Source organism: Salvelinus alpinus, chromosome 5 (assembly GCF_045679555.1).
Source record: "Salvelinus alpinus chromosome 5, SLU_Salpinus.1, whole genome shotgun sequence".
Lineage (NCBI taxonomy): Eukaryota > Metazoa > Chordata > Actinopteri > Salmoniformes > Salmonidae > Salvelinus > Salvelinus alpinus.
The window spans coordinates 81544706-81563272 of NC_092090.1; the positions used below are offsets into that span (position 1 = coordinate 81544706).

General features: G+C 40.7%; 1 protein-coding gene across 4 annotated transcripts in view; it reads left to right on the forward strand.

Moving 5' to 3' along the window:
• The first annotated feature begins 358 nt into the window (after window positions 1-358).
• The window catches only part of LOC139576977 (negative elongation factor B-like), a 38361-nt gene continuing 20152 nt past the window's right edge, over window positions 359-18567 (forward strand). For 2 of the 4 annotated variants that reach the window (XM_071403648.1, XM_071403649.1), the window contains exons 1-5: window positions 359-957; window positions 16812-16972; window positions 17079-17178; window positions 17618-17848; window positions 18299-18484. In XM_071403648.1, coding sequence (XP_071259749.1) covers window positions 856-957; window positions 16812-16972; window positions 17079-17178; window positions 17618-17848; window positions 18299-18484 — 780 coding nt within the window. In that variant the 5' untranslated portion in view covers window positions 359-855. Of the gene's footprint in view, window positions 958-16811; window positions 16990-17078; window positions 17179-17617; window positions 17849-18298; window positions 18485-18567 lie in introns of those variants that run through there. The other 2 variants (XM_071403652.1, XM_071403651.1) reach the window with 2 other exon arrangements.

Genomic DNA, 18567 nt, shown 5'->3' on the forward strand with positions numbered 1-18567 from the left:
CTAGGTCCAAGAGGCTTCTAAACAGCTTCTACCCCCAAGCCATAAGACTATTTGTATAGTCCCCCCCTTCTATGCTTCTGCTACTTTCATTATCTATGCATAGTCACTTTAATGACTCCACCTACATTTACATAATACCTCAATTACCTCGACACCGGTACCCATTGTATATAGCACCGCTATTGTTATTTACTGCTGCTCTTTAATTAGTTATTCTTATCTCTTACTTTTTTGTGTGCATTTTCTTAAAATGCATTGTTGGATTAAGGGCTTGTATAAGTCAGCATTTCACTGTTGTATTCGGCGCATGTGAGAAATACAATTTGATATATAACATGAAAACAGCCAAGCAAACTCTGCTTGGGCGAGTAACATGGTCAGTGAGGTGTTCTCTTGTTTGTCTGGAAGTAGCTAGCTAGCAAGCTAGCCAACTTTAGCCAGTGAGCTTGGGTGTTTGATTGCCGTTGTGAGGTCAGAACTCTCGGATCAACCCTTCTCCTCCGTCAGAGCGTCCAGTGTGCGCTCTAAACTGATCATTTAACAGCGATCTGAATTTACAAACGACCCAGAGCGGCGCACGCTGACACACTGGAGACAATTTACGAATGCACCCTAAGTAGACCAGACCCAGCTTCTATGGCGTCTATGGGATACACGCTCAGTTATGCAGACCGGAACGGACTTTTTGGGGGGGTAAACTGCCACAGTTGAACCATCTTTATTTATTCATAAGCTTTGGTTTGCCAAGAAGAACCAAAGTTGGGAACTTGTAGTCATTCATTCATGAACGTATTGTATTATTTAGCACTGTGTTTATTTGATTAATATAGCTAGTTCTATTGTACACACAAGAAAATGTTTGCGGGCCTGCCTGAGCTTGGGATATCTAATGGCGATGATCTAAAAGAAACACTGACCAACTGCACAGAGCCTCTGAAAGCCATTGACCAGTTTCAGGTAAGCTGACCTGACGTTAGCTAGCTAACACTAGTTATCAAGCTAACAGCTAGATAAACCAGGACTAAAAGCATGTTGATACGAGCGTATCGACAGTACAGTGGTTTAAACTATGTATTGTGCTCATTGGTTACTATAAATATCAGTTAAGTTAGTGGTTAGTCAACGTAGGTCATTCAAATAACGTTAGCTAGTCAGTTAATGTTAGCTAGCAATGACACAGGGCATCGTTCGGCAGCGCTTCCATGGTCGCCCTGAATTAATCGTTCAATAAATCACCACATTTGGGGAAATTCATTTGGAAATGGCTTCAGTAAACGTAGGTAACTTAATTACCAAAGTAAAGACGCTGCTAGAGTTATTTAGAACATTTCTCTCTATTCGCGCCTTCTAATTCCTCCAAAATATGAGTGCGCATGCGCGTGGACCAGAGCCGTAACTAGGCAAGTCGGTTAAGAACAAATTCTTATTTACAATTACGACCAACCCCGGTATGAAGTCAAAGTGCTCTAACGTCGTGTATTTCAAATGGAAAACGTTTTGCAACGAAAACCAGTGGTGTATTCATTACGCCCGATTCTGTTTCGTCTGTTAACAGAAGCGTTTAATCCTAACGCTGTTGAGTTCCGGGGTGTATTCATTACGGAAACGTTTACAATTTAAAAGCCAAACGGAGTTTCAATTGGACAAATTCAGTTAGGTTTCCTCCCCCGTTCCATTTGCTTCTGTTTAAGACACGTTTTGCAACAGCGTCTGGAAGAAAGAACCATGCAGATTTCTCCACTTTAGAGCAGGAAAGAATCGATAATTGAGATGTGCAATTTGTGTGGGGCGGCAGCGTAGCCTAGTGGTTAGAGCGTTGGACTAGTAACCGAAAGGTTGCAAGTTCGAATCCCCGAGCTGACAAGGTACAAATCTGTCGTTCTGCCCCTGAACAGGCAGTTAACCCACTGTTCCTAGGCCGTCATTGAAAATAAGAATTTGTTCTTAACTGATTTGCCTAGTAAAATAAAGGTAAAAAAAAAAAAAAAAAAATGTGCAATTTGTGCGGAGCACTTCGCAGATTACTCAGATTGGAATTGCAACACGTGGAATCCATACAATTTAAAAAGAACCACTACTTCCGTTTAAAAACACAACAGCTTTTATATGATGTTGAAGACCATTTGGAGTAAACTGTTTCTGTTGCAAAACGTTTAGCAACAGAATTTGCATAAGGAATGCACCCCAGGAGAGTCCATCACAACGTTTTGCAATGGAATCCGACCCTGGGGTGTATTTATTAGTCAGTCAGTTATTTTTATGCGCTCTAGAGAACAACATAGTCCGCCAAACATTATTAACACCTTCCTAAATTTTCCTTCAACCTGTCTCATCCCCTGCATTTATACTGACTGAAGTGGATTTAACATCAATAAGGTGACATCAATAAGGGATCATAGCTTTCACAAGGATTCACCTGGTCAGTCTATGTCATGGAAAGGTTTCCTTAATGTTTTGTACACTCAGTGAATACTAAGTTTTACCTGCATTCAATACTAATTTCAGATAAATTGTTTCTGTGATACAATGAATACAGACTGTAGTTCAGAGAGCCTGGTCAACCGTGGGGTACATTTCAAAGATAAGAAAGATCTTACCTAAGAAGTAATCGCATTCTAATATTTTAGCTAGGCAAGAAAGTTTAGAAAAAGGGTGATTCATTATTTAGGTTACAAGGGTCACCCTTTGTGAAGGGCAGCCTTCCAAACCTTGGGGATAGTACCAGTATAATCATCAGGTTAAAAATATGGGTTAATGATTCAGCAATCAGAGTTGCCGCAAAAATGGATCAAGCATATAAGTGGATTTTTTAAAAATATATATATTTTTCCAATCTTAAGCAAGGCATCTAGCACATCACAGATAATAAATTGTTGAAATGAAAACAAAGATTCACTGGAAGTTGATGGGTTAACCATCGAGTCAGCTAGAGGCTGGCAGAGGGAAGAACGGTTGATTGACTGACCCTCTGCCAGACTGACCAGGGTCAATTAAACCACCGTTTCTCTCCAATAGAAAGCCTGCCGAGATAAAATGAAGATTTAAAGCATCGCTTATCCCATTGTTTCTGAGTTATGATGCCAGAATCAGACAGAACTTGCTTAGGCAGGCGAGAAGAGGAATTTATACGCTTCAATGCATTTACTGTTTGTGGCACACAGCATTTTAGCCAAAAAGTGTTATACTAGCTGTCTAGTCTGTTTCATAAATTTGCAATAAGCATAAAACAAAATTATTTAAGGAATTGGCAACTCGTTCTCATTCTGAGAAATAAGGTAGGCCGCTTGATTTCAACATCTGAACAAAGTGGACAGGTTAGCATGCTGTTCAAATAGTTGGAGACGGATGGAAAGAAGGGCGTGTTCATAACAATTCAACTGTTCTGCCTTGTTAGCTAGCAAATAGATCCAAGTTGGCTAAAGTCGAAATATGAAGATCCCTATGAAGATTAGCTGGTTACTCACTAGCACGTGGGCTTGTGCTTGAGAGATTGTTTTTAATTTTCTATTATGCCTGCTACAAGAGGTGAATGTGCATTATGCATAGTTCTGGTAAAATATCTAACAAAAAGGGCATTTTCATAGACCAACTTGAAAGCCAGATCAGTTATTATTGAAAAAAAGCAGGTTAAACTATTTTGACAAACTTATTAATAGGTCTTGTGATTGTGGAAGGCTTATATTTAATTCCTATATTGTAATTATTTCGCTACTATGGCCTATTTATTTCCTTACCTCCCTTATCCTACCTCATTTGCACACACTGAATATAGACTTTTCTATGGTATTCCATGTGTAACTCTGTTGTTGTTTGTGTCGCACTGCTTTGCTGTATCTTGGCCAGGTCGCAGTTGTAAATGAGAACTTGTTCTCAACTAGCCTACCTGGTTAAATAAAGGTGAAAAAAATAAAATAATTTAGCCTAGGTATAATTTCACAAGCCCTTAATTCATTAGATTATTGCTGACTGTTTGAAATGCAGTGTATTTGACTTTATTTGTACAACTAAGCATATTTAGAGAGAACATATTTAGAGAGAACATATTTTTTTTAAACAGAGATTGAAAAAAATCTAGATTTTTTATTCAACTAGGCTTGGGCGGTATCCAGATTTTCAAAATGTCCTTCTCTCATCTCAGGATTTATGGTATTACCCGGCATAGTACAGAATGTAAATTAGCTAAAATGAACGGAAACTAATTGAAAAGACAGGGAAATCCAGCACATAAAGTTATAGAGGCATTTCATTTTTACTAAGTGTGGACTTTTATAAGCGAAAGTGAACATCAGAAATTGTGCAAATGAACAAAGTTGTGAAGCATGCTTTTCTGAAGGAAGAGCAGCATGTATATATGGAGCAGAGGGCAGAAAAATGAATAAAAAATGTAACTGATAGGAAGCACAGGGAAAAAATGTCAACTCTACAGATGACTCATCCAGAGCACTTTGACTTCTGGTTATAAGCCATTATACGATATTACGTGAATGGCTCAACTGTTCCAGGGGAACAGCTTCATAATGTGACAGGTGAAATGAACAATGCATTCTGCTTTATTTCCTAAAGTATTGCACATGTTGACTGCAGGTATAAACTTAGAAAGTAGATATAAATATTCAAATGTATTGAAAAACTTAAAATAAATAGTTTTGATTGTATTGGAAAACCATCCTGTGTCTTTTTCTAAATACCCCTGTATATACGGTTTACCGCCCAAGCCTAGATTGAACCACTTTGCCTGTAGTTAGCAGCAGAGTTGGAGTAACTGATTACATGTAATCAGTATATGTGGTGGGCCGACGCCAAAAACAGTGAAGTTGATCGATCTACGTGGAGGGAGGAGCTAATTTCTTTTGTATATAACAATTAAATATTCTTATGATGATTACTGTAAAATTTGTTGCCAGCTAAAAAAAAATCTAATTTTCACAGAAAAAGTACATTTCAACACTGTCTGCTCAGGCAAATTAGCTAACTGCTAAACTTGGAACCAATCAGAACAACCGTACATACCCCTCGTGATTATGGCAGCCAATAGCCTGCTTCTATCTACGACGTAAACAACGCCTATGATCTGCTGTGTGTCTTTAAGATCCGACCGTTACATTTTTTTTTTTGTTGCCTGAAATGACATACCCAAATCGTAGCTCATGACCCGAAGCAAGGATATGCATGTTCTTGATACCATTTGAAACGAAACACTTTGAAGTTTGTGGAAATGTGAAATTAATGTAGGAGAATATAACACATTAGATCAGGTAAAAATATTATTTTTTTTACAATTTTTTAAATTCAAGAGATCAATTCCAGCCCAGGCGCAATTTCGTATTTGGCCACCAGATGGCAGCAGTGTATGTGCAAGGTTTTAGACTGATTCAATGAATCATTGCATATCTGTTCAAAATGTTGTATCAAGACTGCCCAAATGTGCCTAATTGGTTTATTAATACATTTTCAAGTTCATAATTGTGCGCACTCCTCAAACAATAGCATGGTATTTTTTCACTGTGAATTGGACTGTGCAGTTAGATTAACAAGAATTGAATCTTTCTGCCCATATCAGATATGTCTTATGCCCTGGATTTTTTTTGCTACTTACAACCTCATGCTAATCACATTAGCCTACTTTAGCTCAACCGTCCCGCGGGGGGGACACCGATCCCAGGGAGGTTTTAAGAGGAATTATAAACTGGGTGGTTTGAGCCCTGAATGCTGATAAAATCGTATCAAATTCTATTTGTCACATCCGCCGAATACAACTGGTGTAGACCTTACTGTGAAATGCTGACTTACAAGCCCTTAACCAACAATGCAGTAAAAAAAAAAAAAGTGTTAAGTAAAAAATAGATGTATACATGGGCTACCGGTACAGAGTCAATGTGTGGGGGCACCGGTTAGTCAAGGTAATTTATGTAATATGTACATGTAGGTGGAGTTAAACTGACTATGCGTAGATAATAAACAGAAAATAGCAGCAGTGTAAAATATGGGGGGTGGGGATGCAAATATTCTGGGTAGCCATTTGATTAGCTGTTCAGGAGTCTTATGGCTTGGGGTAGAAGCTGTTGAGAAGCCTTTTGGACCTAGACTTGGTGCTCCGGTACCGCTTGCCGTGCGGTAGCAGAGAGAACAGTATATGACTAGGGTGGCTGGAGTCTCGGAGAATTTTTAGGGCCTTCCTCTGACACCGCCTGGTATAGAGGTCCTGGATGGCAGGAAGCTTGGCCCGGTGATGTACTGGGCTGTACACACTACCCTCTATAGTGCCTTGCGGTCGGAGGCCGAGCAGTTGCCATACCAGGCAGTGATGCCACCCGTCAGGATGCTCTTGATGGTGCAGCTGTAGAACGTTTTGAGGATCTGAGGACCCATGCCAAATCTTTTCAGTCTCCTGAGGGGGAATAGGTTTTGTCATGCCCTCTACACAACTGTCTTGGTGTGCTTGGACCATAATAGTTAGTTGGTGATGTGGACACCAAGGAACTTGAAGCTCTCAACCTGCTCCACCACAGCCCAGTCGATGAGAATGGGGGTGTGCTCAGTCCTCCTTTTCCTGTATTCCACAATCAACTCCTTTGTCTTGATCACTTTGAGGGAGAGGTTGTTGTCCTGGCACCGCACGGCCAGGTCTCTGACCTCCTCCCTATAGGCTGTCTCATCGTTGTCGGTGATCAGCCCTACCACTGTTGTCATCAGCAAACTTAATGATGGTGTTGGAGTCGTGCCTGACCATGCAGTCATTAGTGAACAGGGAGTACAGGAGGGGACTGAGCACGCGACCCTGAGGGGCCCCCGTGTTGAGGATCAGGCTGTCAGGATGTGTTGTTACCTACCCTTACCACCTGGTGGCAGCCCGTTAGGAAGTCCAGGATCCAGTTGCAGAGGGAGGTGTTTAGTCCCAGGGTCCTCAGCTTAATGATGAGCTTTGAGGACACTACGCTGAGCTGTAGTCAATGAATAGCATTCTCACATAGGTGTTCCTTTTGTCCAGGTGGGAACGGGTAGTGTGGAGTAGAGGTCGACCGATTATGATTTTTCAACACCGATACCGATTATTGGAGGACCAAAAAAAGCCGATACCGATTAATCTGCCGATTTATTTAAAAAAAAATATATATAATAATATTAATAATAATAATTTGTAATAATGACAATTACAACAATACTGAATGAACACTTATTTTAACTTAAAATAATACATCAATAAAATAAATTTAGCCTCAAATAAATAATGAAACGTGTTCAATTTGGTTTAAATAATGCAAAAACAGAGTGGTGGAGAAGAAAGTAAAAGTGCAATATGTGCCATGTAAAAAAGCTAACGTTTAAGTTCCTTGCTCAGAACATATGAAGCTGGTGGTTCCTTTTAACATGACTCTTCAATATTCCCAGGTAAGAAGTTTTAGGTTGTAGTTATTATAGGAATTATAGGACTCTTTCTCTCTATACCATTTGTATTTCATATACCTTTTGACTATTGGATGTTCTTATAGGCACTTTAGTATTGCCAGTGTAACAGTATAGCTTCCGTCCCTCTCCTCGCCCCTACCTGGGCTCGAACCAGGAACACATCGACAACAGCCACCCTCGAAGCATCGTTAACTATGCAGAGCAAGGGGAACAACTACTCCAAGTCTCAGAGCGAGTGACGTCACCGATTGAAACGCTATTAGCGCGCACCCCGCTAACTAGCTAGCCATTTCACATCGGTTACACCAGCCTAATCTCGGGAGTTGATAGGCTTGAAGTCATAAACAGCTCAATGCTTGAAGCTTTGCGAAGAGCTGCTGGCAAAACGCACGAAAGTGCTGTTTGAATGAATGCTGCTGCTGCCTACCATCGCTCAGACTGCTCTATCAAATATCAAATCATAGACTTAATTATAACATAATAACACAGAAATACGAGCCTTTGGTCATTAATATGGTCGAATCCGGAAACTATCATTTCGAAAACAAAACGTTTATTCTTTCAGTGAAATACGGAACCATTCAATATTTTATCTAACGGGTGGCATCCATAAGTCGTTGGACTAGTTAACCGTAAGTTTGCAAGATTGAATCCCCGAGCTGACGAGGTAAAAATCTGTCGTTCTGCCCCTGAACAAGGCAGTTAACCCAGCGTTCCTAGGCCGTCATTGAAAATAAGAATGTGTTCTTAATTGACTTGCCTAGTTAAATAAAGGTGTAAAAAAAAATATATATATATATATATTAGAGGTCGACCGATTAATCGGAATGGCCGATTAATCGGGGCCGATTTCAAGTTTTCATAACAATCGGATATCGGTATTTTTGGGCGCCGATTTGCCGATTAAAAAAAATATATATATATATATTTTTTAACCTTTTTATTTAATCTTTATTTAACTAGGCAAGTCAGTTAAGACATTCTGCCTCGTTCAGAGGCAGAACGACATATTTTTAACCTTGTCAGCTCGGGGGATCCAATCTTGCAACCTTACAGTTAACTAGTCCAATGCTCTAACACCTGATTACATTGCACTCCACGAGGAGCCTGCCTGTTGGCAAATGCAGTAAGCTAAGGTAAGTTGCTAGCTAGCATTAAACTTATCTTATAAAAAACAATCAATCAATGACTGTCATTGCTCCAATGTGTACTTAACCATAAACATCAATGCCTTTCTTAAAATCAATACACAAGTATATATTTTTAAACCTGCATATTTAGCTAATAGAAATCCAGGTTAGCAGACAATATTAACCAGGTGAAATTGTGTCATTTCTCTTGCGTTCATTGCATGCAGAGTCAGGGTATATGCAACATTTTGGGCCGCCTGGCTCTTTGCGAACTAATTTGCCAGAATTTTACGTAATTATGACAACATTGAAGGTTGTGCAATGTAACAGGAATATTTAGACTCATGGATGCCACCCGTTAGATAAAATACGGAACGGAATAAACGTTTTGTTTTCGAGGTGATAGTTTCCGGATTAGCCAAAGGTATATGGTTTAGAGAGAAATAGTCGACGCGTTATAATTCCTGTAATAACTTGCGGCTGAATTTGAAAGGGGTTCCTTCGTTATTTTACCGTTCATGTCTTCCATAGAGAATGTCTTGATCTACTTCAAATAAGGTCTGTGTTTCATGCAGGCTTAAACCGCCTCGACGTTTTGATACCCGTGTAAATCTCACTAGGATAAGGTAACGTTTGTCAACATATTTTCATAAATCCACTCTACAATTTTTTTTATCTTCGCTTATATTTAGCCAATATTGATCAGAGTTACCTTGTCCTATGGATATCTACACAGTTATAAAATTGGCACGGTGATGTAAGCCTACACGAAACACAGACCTTATTTTAAGTGAATCTAAAAATATCCTATGCAATAAATGACGGAACCGCTCTTCAGATTTTGCTAGGTGTCATGGGAATTATGACTCGCACTTTGGTTGTCAATTCTTACCATGCCCATTATTAAAATAGGATTTCCTGCATATAGAAATTAAGGTTTTTGTTTTCAACATTCATCACAGGTAACTTAAACTCTATTTTTATTCAAACAGTTGAGAGTATTTGTCTCCTAAGCAGACTCTTCAGTATCATTGTCACTTCAGAGCTGTGTGCGTGTGTGTGTATTTATGTATTATATTAAGTTAAAATAAGTGTTCATTCAGTATTGTTGCAATTGTCATTATTACAAAAATGTGTGTGTGTGTGTGTATGATATATATATATATATCGGAAAAAGCCGATACCGGCTTTTTTTTGCCCTCCAATAATCGGTATCGGCATTGAAAAATCATAATCGGTCGACCTCTAATATATATATATATATATATATATATATATATATAATCGGCCAAATCGGTGTCCAAAAATACCGATTTCCGATTGTTATGAACTTGAAATCGGCCCTAATTAATCGGCCATTCCGATTAATCGGTCGACCTCTAGTGTGGAGTGCAATAGAGTTTGCATCATCTGTGGATCTTTTGGGGCAGTATGTACATTGGAGTGGGTTTAGGGTTTCTGGGATAATGGTGTTGATGTCGGCCATGACCAGCCTTTCAAAGCGCTTCATGGGTGAAGACCTGAGTGCTACGGGTCGGTAGTCATTTAGGCAGCTTACCTTAGTGTTCTTGGGCACAGGGACTATGATGGTCTGCTTGAAACATGTTGGTATTACAGACTCAGACAGGGAGAGGTTGATCATTTCAGTGAAGACACTTGCCAGTTGGTCAGCGCATGCTCGCGGTACACGTCCTGGTAATCCATATGGCCCTGCGGCCTTGTGAATGTTTACCTGTTTTAAGGTTTTACTCACATCTGCTGCGGAGAGTGTGATCACACAGTTGCTCTACCCTTTAGCTCAATGCGGATGTTGTGATTGCCTGAAATCTGTGGTATATCAGACCGTATACCACGGGTGTGACACAACTTTTATTTGTACTGCTGTAATTACGTTGGTAAACAGTTTATAATAGAAATAAGGCACCTGAGGTTTGGAGAGCAAGAGAAAGGAATCAGTGTTGCAAGCAGTAGTTTTTCCATGTTAATGCTAGTAACGTTAGCTAGCAGGTGTTGTAGTAGTGTGAAAATTGCGACTGCAGCAGCTGTTATCAACTTTAAGGGTAGATGTTTGCTAATTTGTTAGCATCACCCTTTTCAAGATTAACTTTCAAACTTTGTTTACAAATTATCATCATCTGGTTCGTGGCACTGTTTTTTGTTGCAGCTCACTTGCTGTTAGCTATCTCTTTGAAAAGAATGACTGAGAAACGTTGTTACATTTAAACTTTAAATCACTGGTTAGTGTGATGAAAGCTATAAAATATATTTGCAATGGGAAGAAATAGCTGGTTTGTTAATTTCACTTTGCACATGAAATGGTTGTGCTTTCGTATTGGTATGATTTCATGGGGCCTGCTGTCTGTGACTGCTGTCTCCTGTCTATCAGTAGTGTCTGTGTTTGACCAAAATTGTCTCTCCTTCATAGCCATGGAGTGCAAAGGTATTACGGTTGCTGTCCTTTCAGCACCATGAGCCTGTCACCTTTGATGTTTTTTTATTTTTATTTTTATTTTATTTTTTTTACCGTTATTTTACCAGGTAAGTTGACTGAGAACACGTTCTCATTTGCAGCAACGACCTGGGGAATAGTTACAGGGGAGAGGAGGGGGATGAATGAGCCAATTGTAAACTGGGGATTATTAGGTGACCGTGATGGTTGAGGGCCAGATTGGGAATTTAGCCAGGACACCGGGGTTAACACCCCTACTCTTACGATAAGTGCCATGGGATCTTTAATGACCTCAGAGAGTCAGGACACCCGTTTAACGTCCCATCCGAAAGACGGCACCCTACACAGAGCAGTGTCCCCAATCACTGCCCTGGGGCATTGATATGACACTGTTGTTGTCACTATTGGTTATAGTGTGTTGGCTACCATAAGTTGGTAAACAGTGCATTATTTTATGATGTGTGTCATGTATCCATGCCGTTTCTGTCTCTGTGTGTGCAACAGCCTGAAGCGCAGCCAGGCCTGTTTTGATTCATTATTCATAATGTCATCAAAAAGTATTGCTCCTCCTTCACTAGAACAACAATGGTCCTACTAAAGAAGATATGTCAGGCGCATTAATGATGCTATGTTTTCTGTTATTTCCAAAGGTTTTGTTTGATACAACGTATAGGTCTTGATCATATGAAGAGGTAACTCCGTTGACCATTTAGCCAATTTATTGAAAGCTAGCCAATGTTACAGTTGACTAGCCTAGCCAGCTAATATTGTCAATGTACCTGCTCAGGAAGCTAGTGCTTCATTAGCTATCTCTGTCAGTGAATTCAATTTAATTTCAATGTTTTGGCATGATTGTCTCATTTCATGTAACTAAACTCAGCAAAAAAATAAACGTCCCTTTTTCAGGACCCTGTCTTTCAAAGATAATTCGTAAAAATCCAAATAACTTCACAGATCTTCATTGTAAAGGGTTTAAATACTGTTTCCCATGCTTGTTCAATGAACCATAAACAATTATTGAACATGCACCTGTGGAACGGACGTTAAGACACTAATAGCTTAGACGGTAGGCAATTAAGGTCACAGTTATGAAAACTTAGGACACTAAAGAGGCCTTTCTACTGACGAACAGAAAGATGCCCAGGGTCCCTGCTCATCTGTGTGAATGTGCCTTAGGCATGCTGCAAGGAGGCATGAGGACTGCAGATGTGGCCAGTGAGATGCCTACTGTGAGATGCCTAAGACAGCGCTACAGGACAGACAGCTGATCGGCCTCGCAGTGGCAGACCACGTGTAACAACACCTGCACAGGATCGGTACATCCGAACATCACACCTGCGGGACTGGTACAGGATGGCAACAACAACTGCCCGAGTTACACCAGGAACGCACAATCCCTCCATCAGTGCTCAGACTGTCTGCAATAGGCTGAGAGAGGCTGGACTGAGGGCTTGTAGGCCTGTTGTAAGGCAGGTCCTTACCAGACATCACCGGCAACGATGTCGCCTATGTGCACAAACCCACCGTCGCTGGACCAGACAGGACTGGCAAAAAGTGCTCTTCACTGACGAGTCGCAGTTTTGTCTCACCAGGGGTGATGGTCGGATTCGCGTTTATCATCGAATGAATGAGCTTTACACCGAGGCCTGTACTCTGGAGCGGGATCGATTTGGAGGTGGAAGGTCCGTCATGGTCTGGGGCGGTGTCTCACAGCATCATCAGACTGAGCTTGTTGTCATTGCCTGCAATCTCAACGCTGTGCGTTACAGGGAAGACATCCTCCTCCCTCATGTGGTACCCTTCCTGCAGGCTCATCCTGACATGACCCTCCAGCATGACAATGCCACCAGCCATACTGCTCGTTCTGTGCGTGATTTCCTGCAAAACAGGAATGTCAGTGTTCTGCCATGGCCAGCGAAGAGCCCAGATCTAAATCCCATTGAGCACGTCTGGGAACTGTTGGATTGGAGGGTGAGGGCTAGGGCCATTCCCCCCAGAAATGTCTGGGAACTTGCAGGTGCATTGGTGGAAGAGTGGGGTAACATCTCACAGCAAGAACAGGCAAATCAGGTGCAGTCCATGAGGAGGAGATGCACTGCAGTACTTAATGCAGCTGGTGGCCACACCAGATACTGACTGTTACTTTTGATTTTGACCCCCCTTTTGTTCAGGGACACATTATTGAATTTCTGTTAGTCATATGTCTGTGGAACTTGTTCAGTTTACGTCTCAGTTGTTGAATCTTGTTATGTTAATACAAATATTTACACGTTAAGTTTGCTGAAAATAAACGCAGTTGACATTGAGGAAGTTCATTTTTTTTGCTGAGTTTAGCTGCAGGCTTAAAGAAACATTCAATCATATAATTTGCATAGAAACCCAGATAAAAGCATGTCGATGGAAAGATGCGTGTGTCATGTATGCTAGAATGAAAGTTTAAAAACGACAGCTGCATATGCATATTAACCAATACATATGGCATAGCCTACACATATGGCATACCTTGAAATACAATCCTCTCTAAAAACAGCTGTACAATGTGCCCTGCAATAATCTAACCAGAGTTTGATTTCTAACTAGATCAGTTGTCAAATAGCAGCTGCCCAATCCCATGGTGGTTATGCATAATGTTGGATGCATTAGAATATAAGATATGGAGAATGATAAAGGGCCGGTAGGATTATAGAAAAAGCAGTTGGTTAATTGTTTGAGTTCCAAATACTAAATGTTCAGTGAATGTGAGTATATTTAAGTGGTTAGTAACTTTGGCACCATAAACTGTTAGAAGGTTGTTAACAATTATTGTTAACAGTTATGTATTATTCTAGTAACTATGACTGGGTGTGAGGCATGTTTCCATAATGTACATTTCATGCATATGCATTCGAACACAATCCCAAATAGTGTTTTACCATTTATTGAGTACAGAGACAAATAGCAAAGGTGTCTCAGGCAGTATTTGAATTATCTAAATATAGTGTAACCTACCATACTTTGGAAACTACTCAGACCCCTTGACTTTTTCCATATTCTTTACAGCCTTTGTGGAAATGGATTTAAAATAAAATCCTCAGCAATCTATACACACTACCCCATAATGACAAAGCAAAAACAGTATTTTTGAAATGTTTAGACCATTTGCTATGAGAGTTGAATTTGAGCTCAGGTGCATCCTGTTTCCATTGATCATCCTTGAGATGTTTCTACAATTTGATTGGAGTCCACCTGTGGTAAATTCAATTGATTGGACATGATTTGGAAAGCCATACATCTATCTATATAAGATCCTACAGTTGACAGTGCATGTCAGAGCAAAAACCAAGCCATGAGGTCAAAGGAATTGTCTGTAGAGTTCCGAGAAGGGATTGTGTCAAAGCACAGATCTGGGGAAGGGTACCAAAACATTTCTGCAGCTTTGAAGGTCCCCAAGAACACAGTGGCCTCTGTCATTATTAAATGGAAGAAGTTTGGAACCACCAAGACTCTTGCTAGACCTGGACACCCGGTCAAACTGAGGGTGACCAAGAAACCGATGGTCACTGACAGAGCTCCAGAGTTCCTCTGTGGAGATTGGAGAACCTTCCAGAAGGACAACCATCTCTGCAGGACTCCACCAATAAGGCCTTTATGGTAGAGTGGCCACTCCACAGTAAAAGGCACATGACATCCCGCTTGGAGTTTGTCAAAAGACACCTAAATACTCTGACCATGAGAAACAAGATGCCATGATGGAACTCTTTGCCCTGAAGGCCAAGCGTCACGTCTGGAGGAAACCTGGCACCATCCCTATGGTGGTGGCAGCATCATGCTGTGAGGATGTCTTTCAGCGGCAGGGACTGGGAGACTAGTCAGGATCAAAGCAAAGATGAACGGAGCGAAGTATAGAGATCCTTGATGAAAACCTGCTCCAGAGCGCTCAGGACCTCAAACTGAGGTGAAGGTTCACCTTCCAACAGGACAACGATCCTACGCATACAGCCAAGACAATGCAGTAATGGCTTCGGGTCAAGTCTCTGAATGTCCTTGAGTGGCCCAACGAGAGCCCGGACTTGAACCCGATCTTACATTTCTGGGAGACCTGACAATAGCTGTGCAGCAACGCTCCCCATCCAACCTGACAGAGCTTGAGAGGATCTGCAGAGAAGAATGTGAGAAACTACCCAAATACAGGTGTGCCAAGCTTGTAGCGTCATACCCAAGAAGACTCAAGGTTGTAATCGATGCCAATGGTGCTTCAACAAAGTACTGAGTAAAGGGTCTTAATACTTATATTTTTGCTTTGTCATTATGGGGTATTGTGTGTAGATTGATGAGGAAAAAATACAATTAATCAATTTTAGAATAAGGCTGTAACGTAACAAAATGTGGGTAAAGTCAAGGGGTCTGAATACTTTCCAAATGCACTGTATATGTCACGTGCTGTGGCGGGCACAATCTTACAATGTTACAGTCCAGAAATGAGAGCTTTACCATCTATGCCAAAAGCCCGGGCCTTTGATGGAGACTGTAGAACTGTCATCAACGCATGCTTCAGTATTCTCCCTTCTATCAAGGATAATTTGTGTGCTCAGGCCACATATGAGTAAAATAAATGGTCACGACAAAGGAAGGTAGTTTGTGAGCTAGAAAATGAACATCCTAGCAGTCTGAGGCAGGTTGCTCTCCAATCATCTTACTCTAGCTATCGACAGGAATAATGTGGCATTTCTTATTTGTCATTATGAATGAAATTAGTGGGCCCTGCCTTGATGACTGTATTCGCTTTACACTACTTGCCATATAGATTCATTTTTTTGTCTTAAATTATTACTTGGATTAAATTGATAGCTAAAACACTCCTTGTCCTGGAATGACATGCTAGCTAGTGATTAAAGCTATCTGCTCCTGCTAACTAGCAAGCTAGCTACATTACTAAGGTTAATGCATTTTAAGTTGGGAATCATTTTACAGCTAAATAGTTAGATAAATAAATAAAGACTCTCTCTCTCGAGCTGTTACCAGCTGTGTTTAGTACCTTAGATACAGAGAATGTGATTGGCAGATTTGATCAGCAGAGATGGTATCTGGATAGTGAACAAGTTTTGATTGGTTTACAGTTTAGTAGTCGGCGGCATTTGGCTGTCCAGCTAGTGAACGTGAAAGTAAGAATTTAGAAAAAATGTGCAAGAATTGACATTGCCAACAAATGGAAATGTATTAAGAAGGAATATATACACTATGTAAAAACCAGCTCCTCTCTCGACATAGATTGATCATCTCGAAACTAAAGCAAATGGCTTGCTACAGCTCACCATCTAGTACATGTAATCTGATTACACATTTTTATAAACTGTAATAATTTATGTTACCAGCTAAATTATTGTAATCATTACTTCTTGTATTACTTTTAAATCCAGGAAGGATGTTTGAAAAAAATACCTGAATTGTTTTTCAATTCAGCATGAAAAAAGGCACATGTTTTTTAAGTTCGTTCCATTTGAGCAAGTCTGATCCACAAGTCCGAGACCACTATGTAGACTCATGGATCCTTTTGTCTTTTTCTGATGCCTCTTAAGGGAAAGATCATCTGAAAGTAATTAGATTGGTATGGAGTTTGGGTAATCCAAAAAATTCTGTTACTTAATACAATTCTAGACAGGTGAATAGTAACTGTAACAGATTACATTTAGAAAGTAACCCACCCAACCCTGGTAAGCAGGCTCCATGAGTAATATTAGATTACACAATTATCCCTGCAATGATTATCAAATGAGTAACACCACCATGTCAGTGCATTGATTATTATCTCACTTTCATCGGTCTGTCTGGGCTGTGTTGTTTTGCAGACAGAAAATGGCATTTTGTTACCAACTCTTCAGTCAGCTCTTCCCTTCCTGGACCTTCACGGAACTCCTCGGTTGGAGTTTCACCAGTCTGTCTTTGACGAGCTTCGTGACAAGTTGATGGAGCGAGTCCGTACTATCGCGGAGGGCAAGGATGAGGACCGGTGCGACATCTATGCTAGTAAACAGCAGGTCTTCATAGAGAAATCATCAACCATTGTACATGTATTTTAGACATTGAGTTTCAAGGTATTCCTGCTCCCTCTACAGTTATGGTAAACTTAAAGAGCTGCTGGAGAAGAGCTTTCCGCTGGTGAAGATGCCTTCCATTCAGCCAGTGGTCATGCAGGTGCTGAAGCATCTTCCAAAGGCAAGTCTCGGTTTTCCCACCTTCAAATACAATCTGCATTAGGGGAAACAGCTCCACTGTTCGCCCCAGCTCCTTTGTTATAGTTTTGTTGTTGGAATAGAGGAGAGGAGCCTCCGGCAGCATGGTAAAAACAGGTACGTACTCTGCTGTTCAATCTCCTGTGCAATGATGTCTGAGGCGGGGGGAAAAAACAGTGTTTGTTGTTTGCAGTAACTTCTTTGTTTTAATATCCCAAACGGATGTGGCAGTTTCACCAATTTGAATGATTCTCGCTTTAAGTGAATGCACTTCTTTTTCAATTTATAGTTCTTTGCAAATCGCATTAGCCATAAGACGTGACTTGTTTTCCATGATTCTTTCTCCAAAGCACCTTGATCTCTACCACAGCTCAGTGTTTGAAATGTATGTTCTGATTGAGTGTTTATTTTCCTATGAACAGGTACCAGAGAAAAAGCTGAAGCTTGTGATGGCTGATAAGGAACTGTATAAGGTCTGTGCTGTTGAGGTGAAGAGGCAGATCTGGCAGGAAAACCAGGCTCTCTTCGGAGATGAGGTCTCGCCCCTGCTCAAGCAGTATATCGTGGCAAAGGAGGCAGCACTTTTCAGCAGCGATCTCTCTATTCTGCACAACTTCTTCAGCCCCTCCCCCAAAGCAAGACGCCAAGGAGAGGTGAGCCACCCCAGTACATCTGGACCTTTTCATTACTTTTTCACTCCCAATAGATTCTGTTCACATTCCAATAAGCATTTGTTATGATTAGGGCCATGAACCCATTATAACAAGTAGGGCTGTGACGATACCAGTATCACACTATTCTTTTTATGGCAAAAGGCAGACCAAAATCTTTGGTTCTTTAAAAACCTGCTGTACGTAAAATATTGCATGCTATAGCTTGGAAAATAAATATGACTCTGGATGACAGCATAACTGTTTGTTTAAGATTGTTTCCCTAAAGAAGTTAAATGTGCTTATTGTTTTGTTTCCTTGCCACCATACTAACAAGTATCATCCCGGCCCTAATAACAAGAGTCCATAGTTTTTTACCTAGTCAACCATTTGTTAGTCTGTAAATTCAAGAGAGAGTTGGGTGTGCTTGAGACGAACCCTTTTTCTGTTTAGGTAGTCTTGAAACTGACCCAGATGATTGGGAAGAATGTGAAACTATATGACATGGTGCTCCAGTTTCTGCGAACACTTTTCCTGCGTACTCGTAATGTCCACTACTGCACCCTGCGTGCAGAGCTGCTCATGTCCCTCCATGACCTGGACATCAGTGAGATCTGCTCAGTAGACCCCTGCCACAAGGTATGCCCTAACTCATGTGTACAGCATGCCTTCTGTAGGCAAACAGGAATAGTATTGATTTCAAATATATGCAAATACGTTGC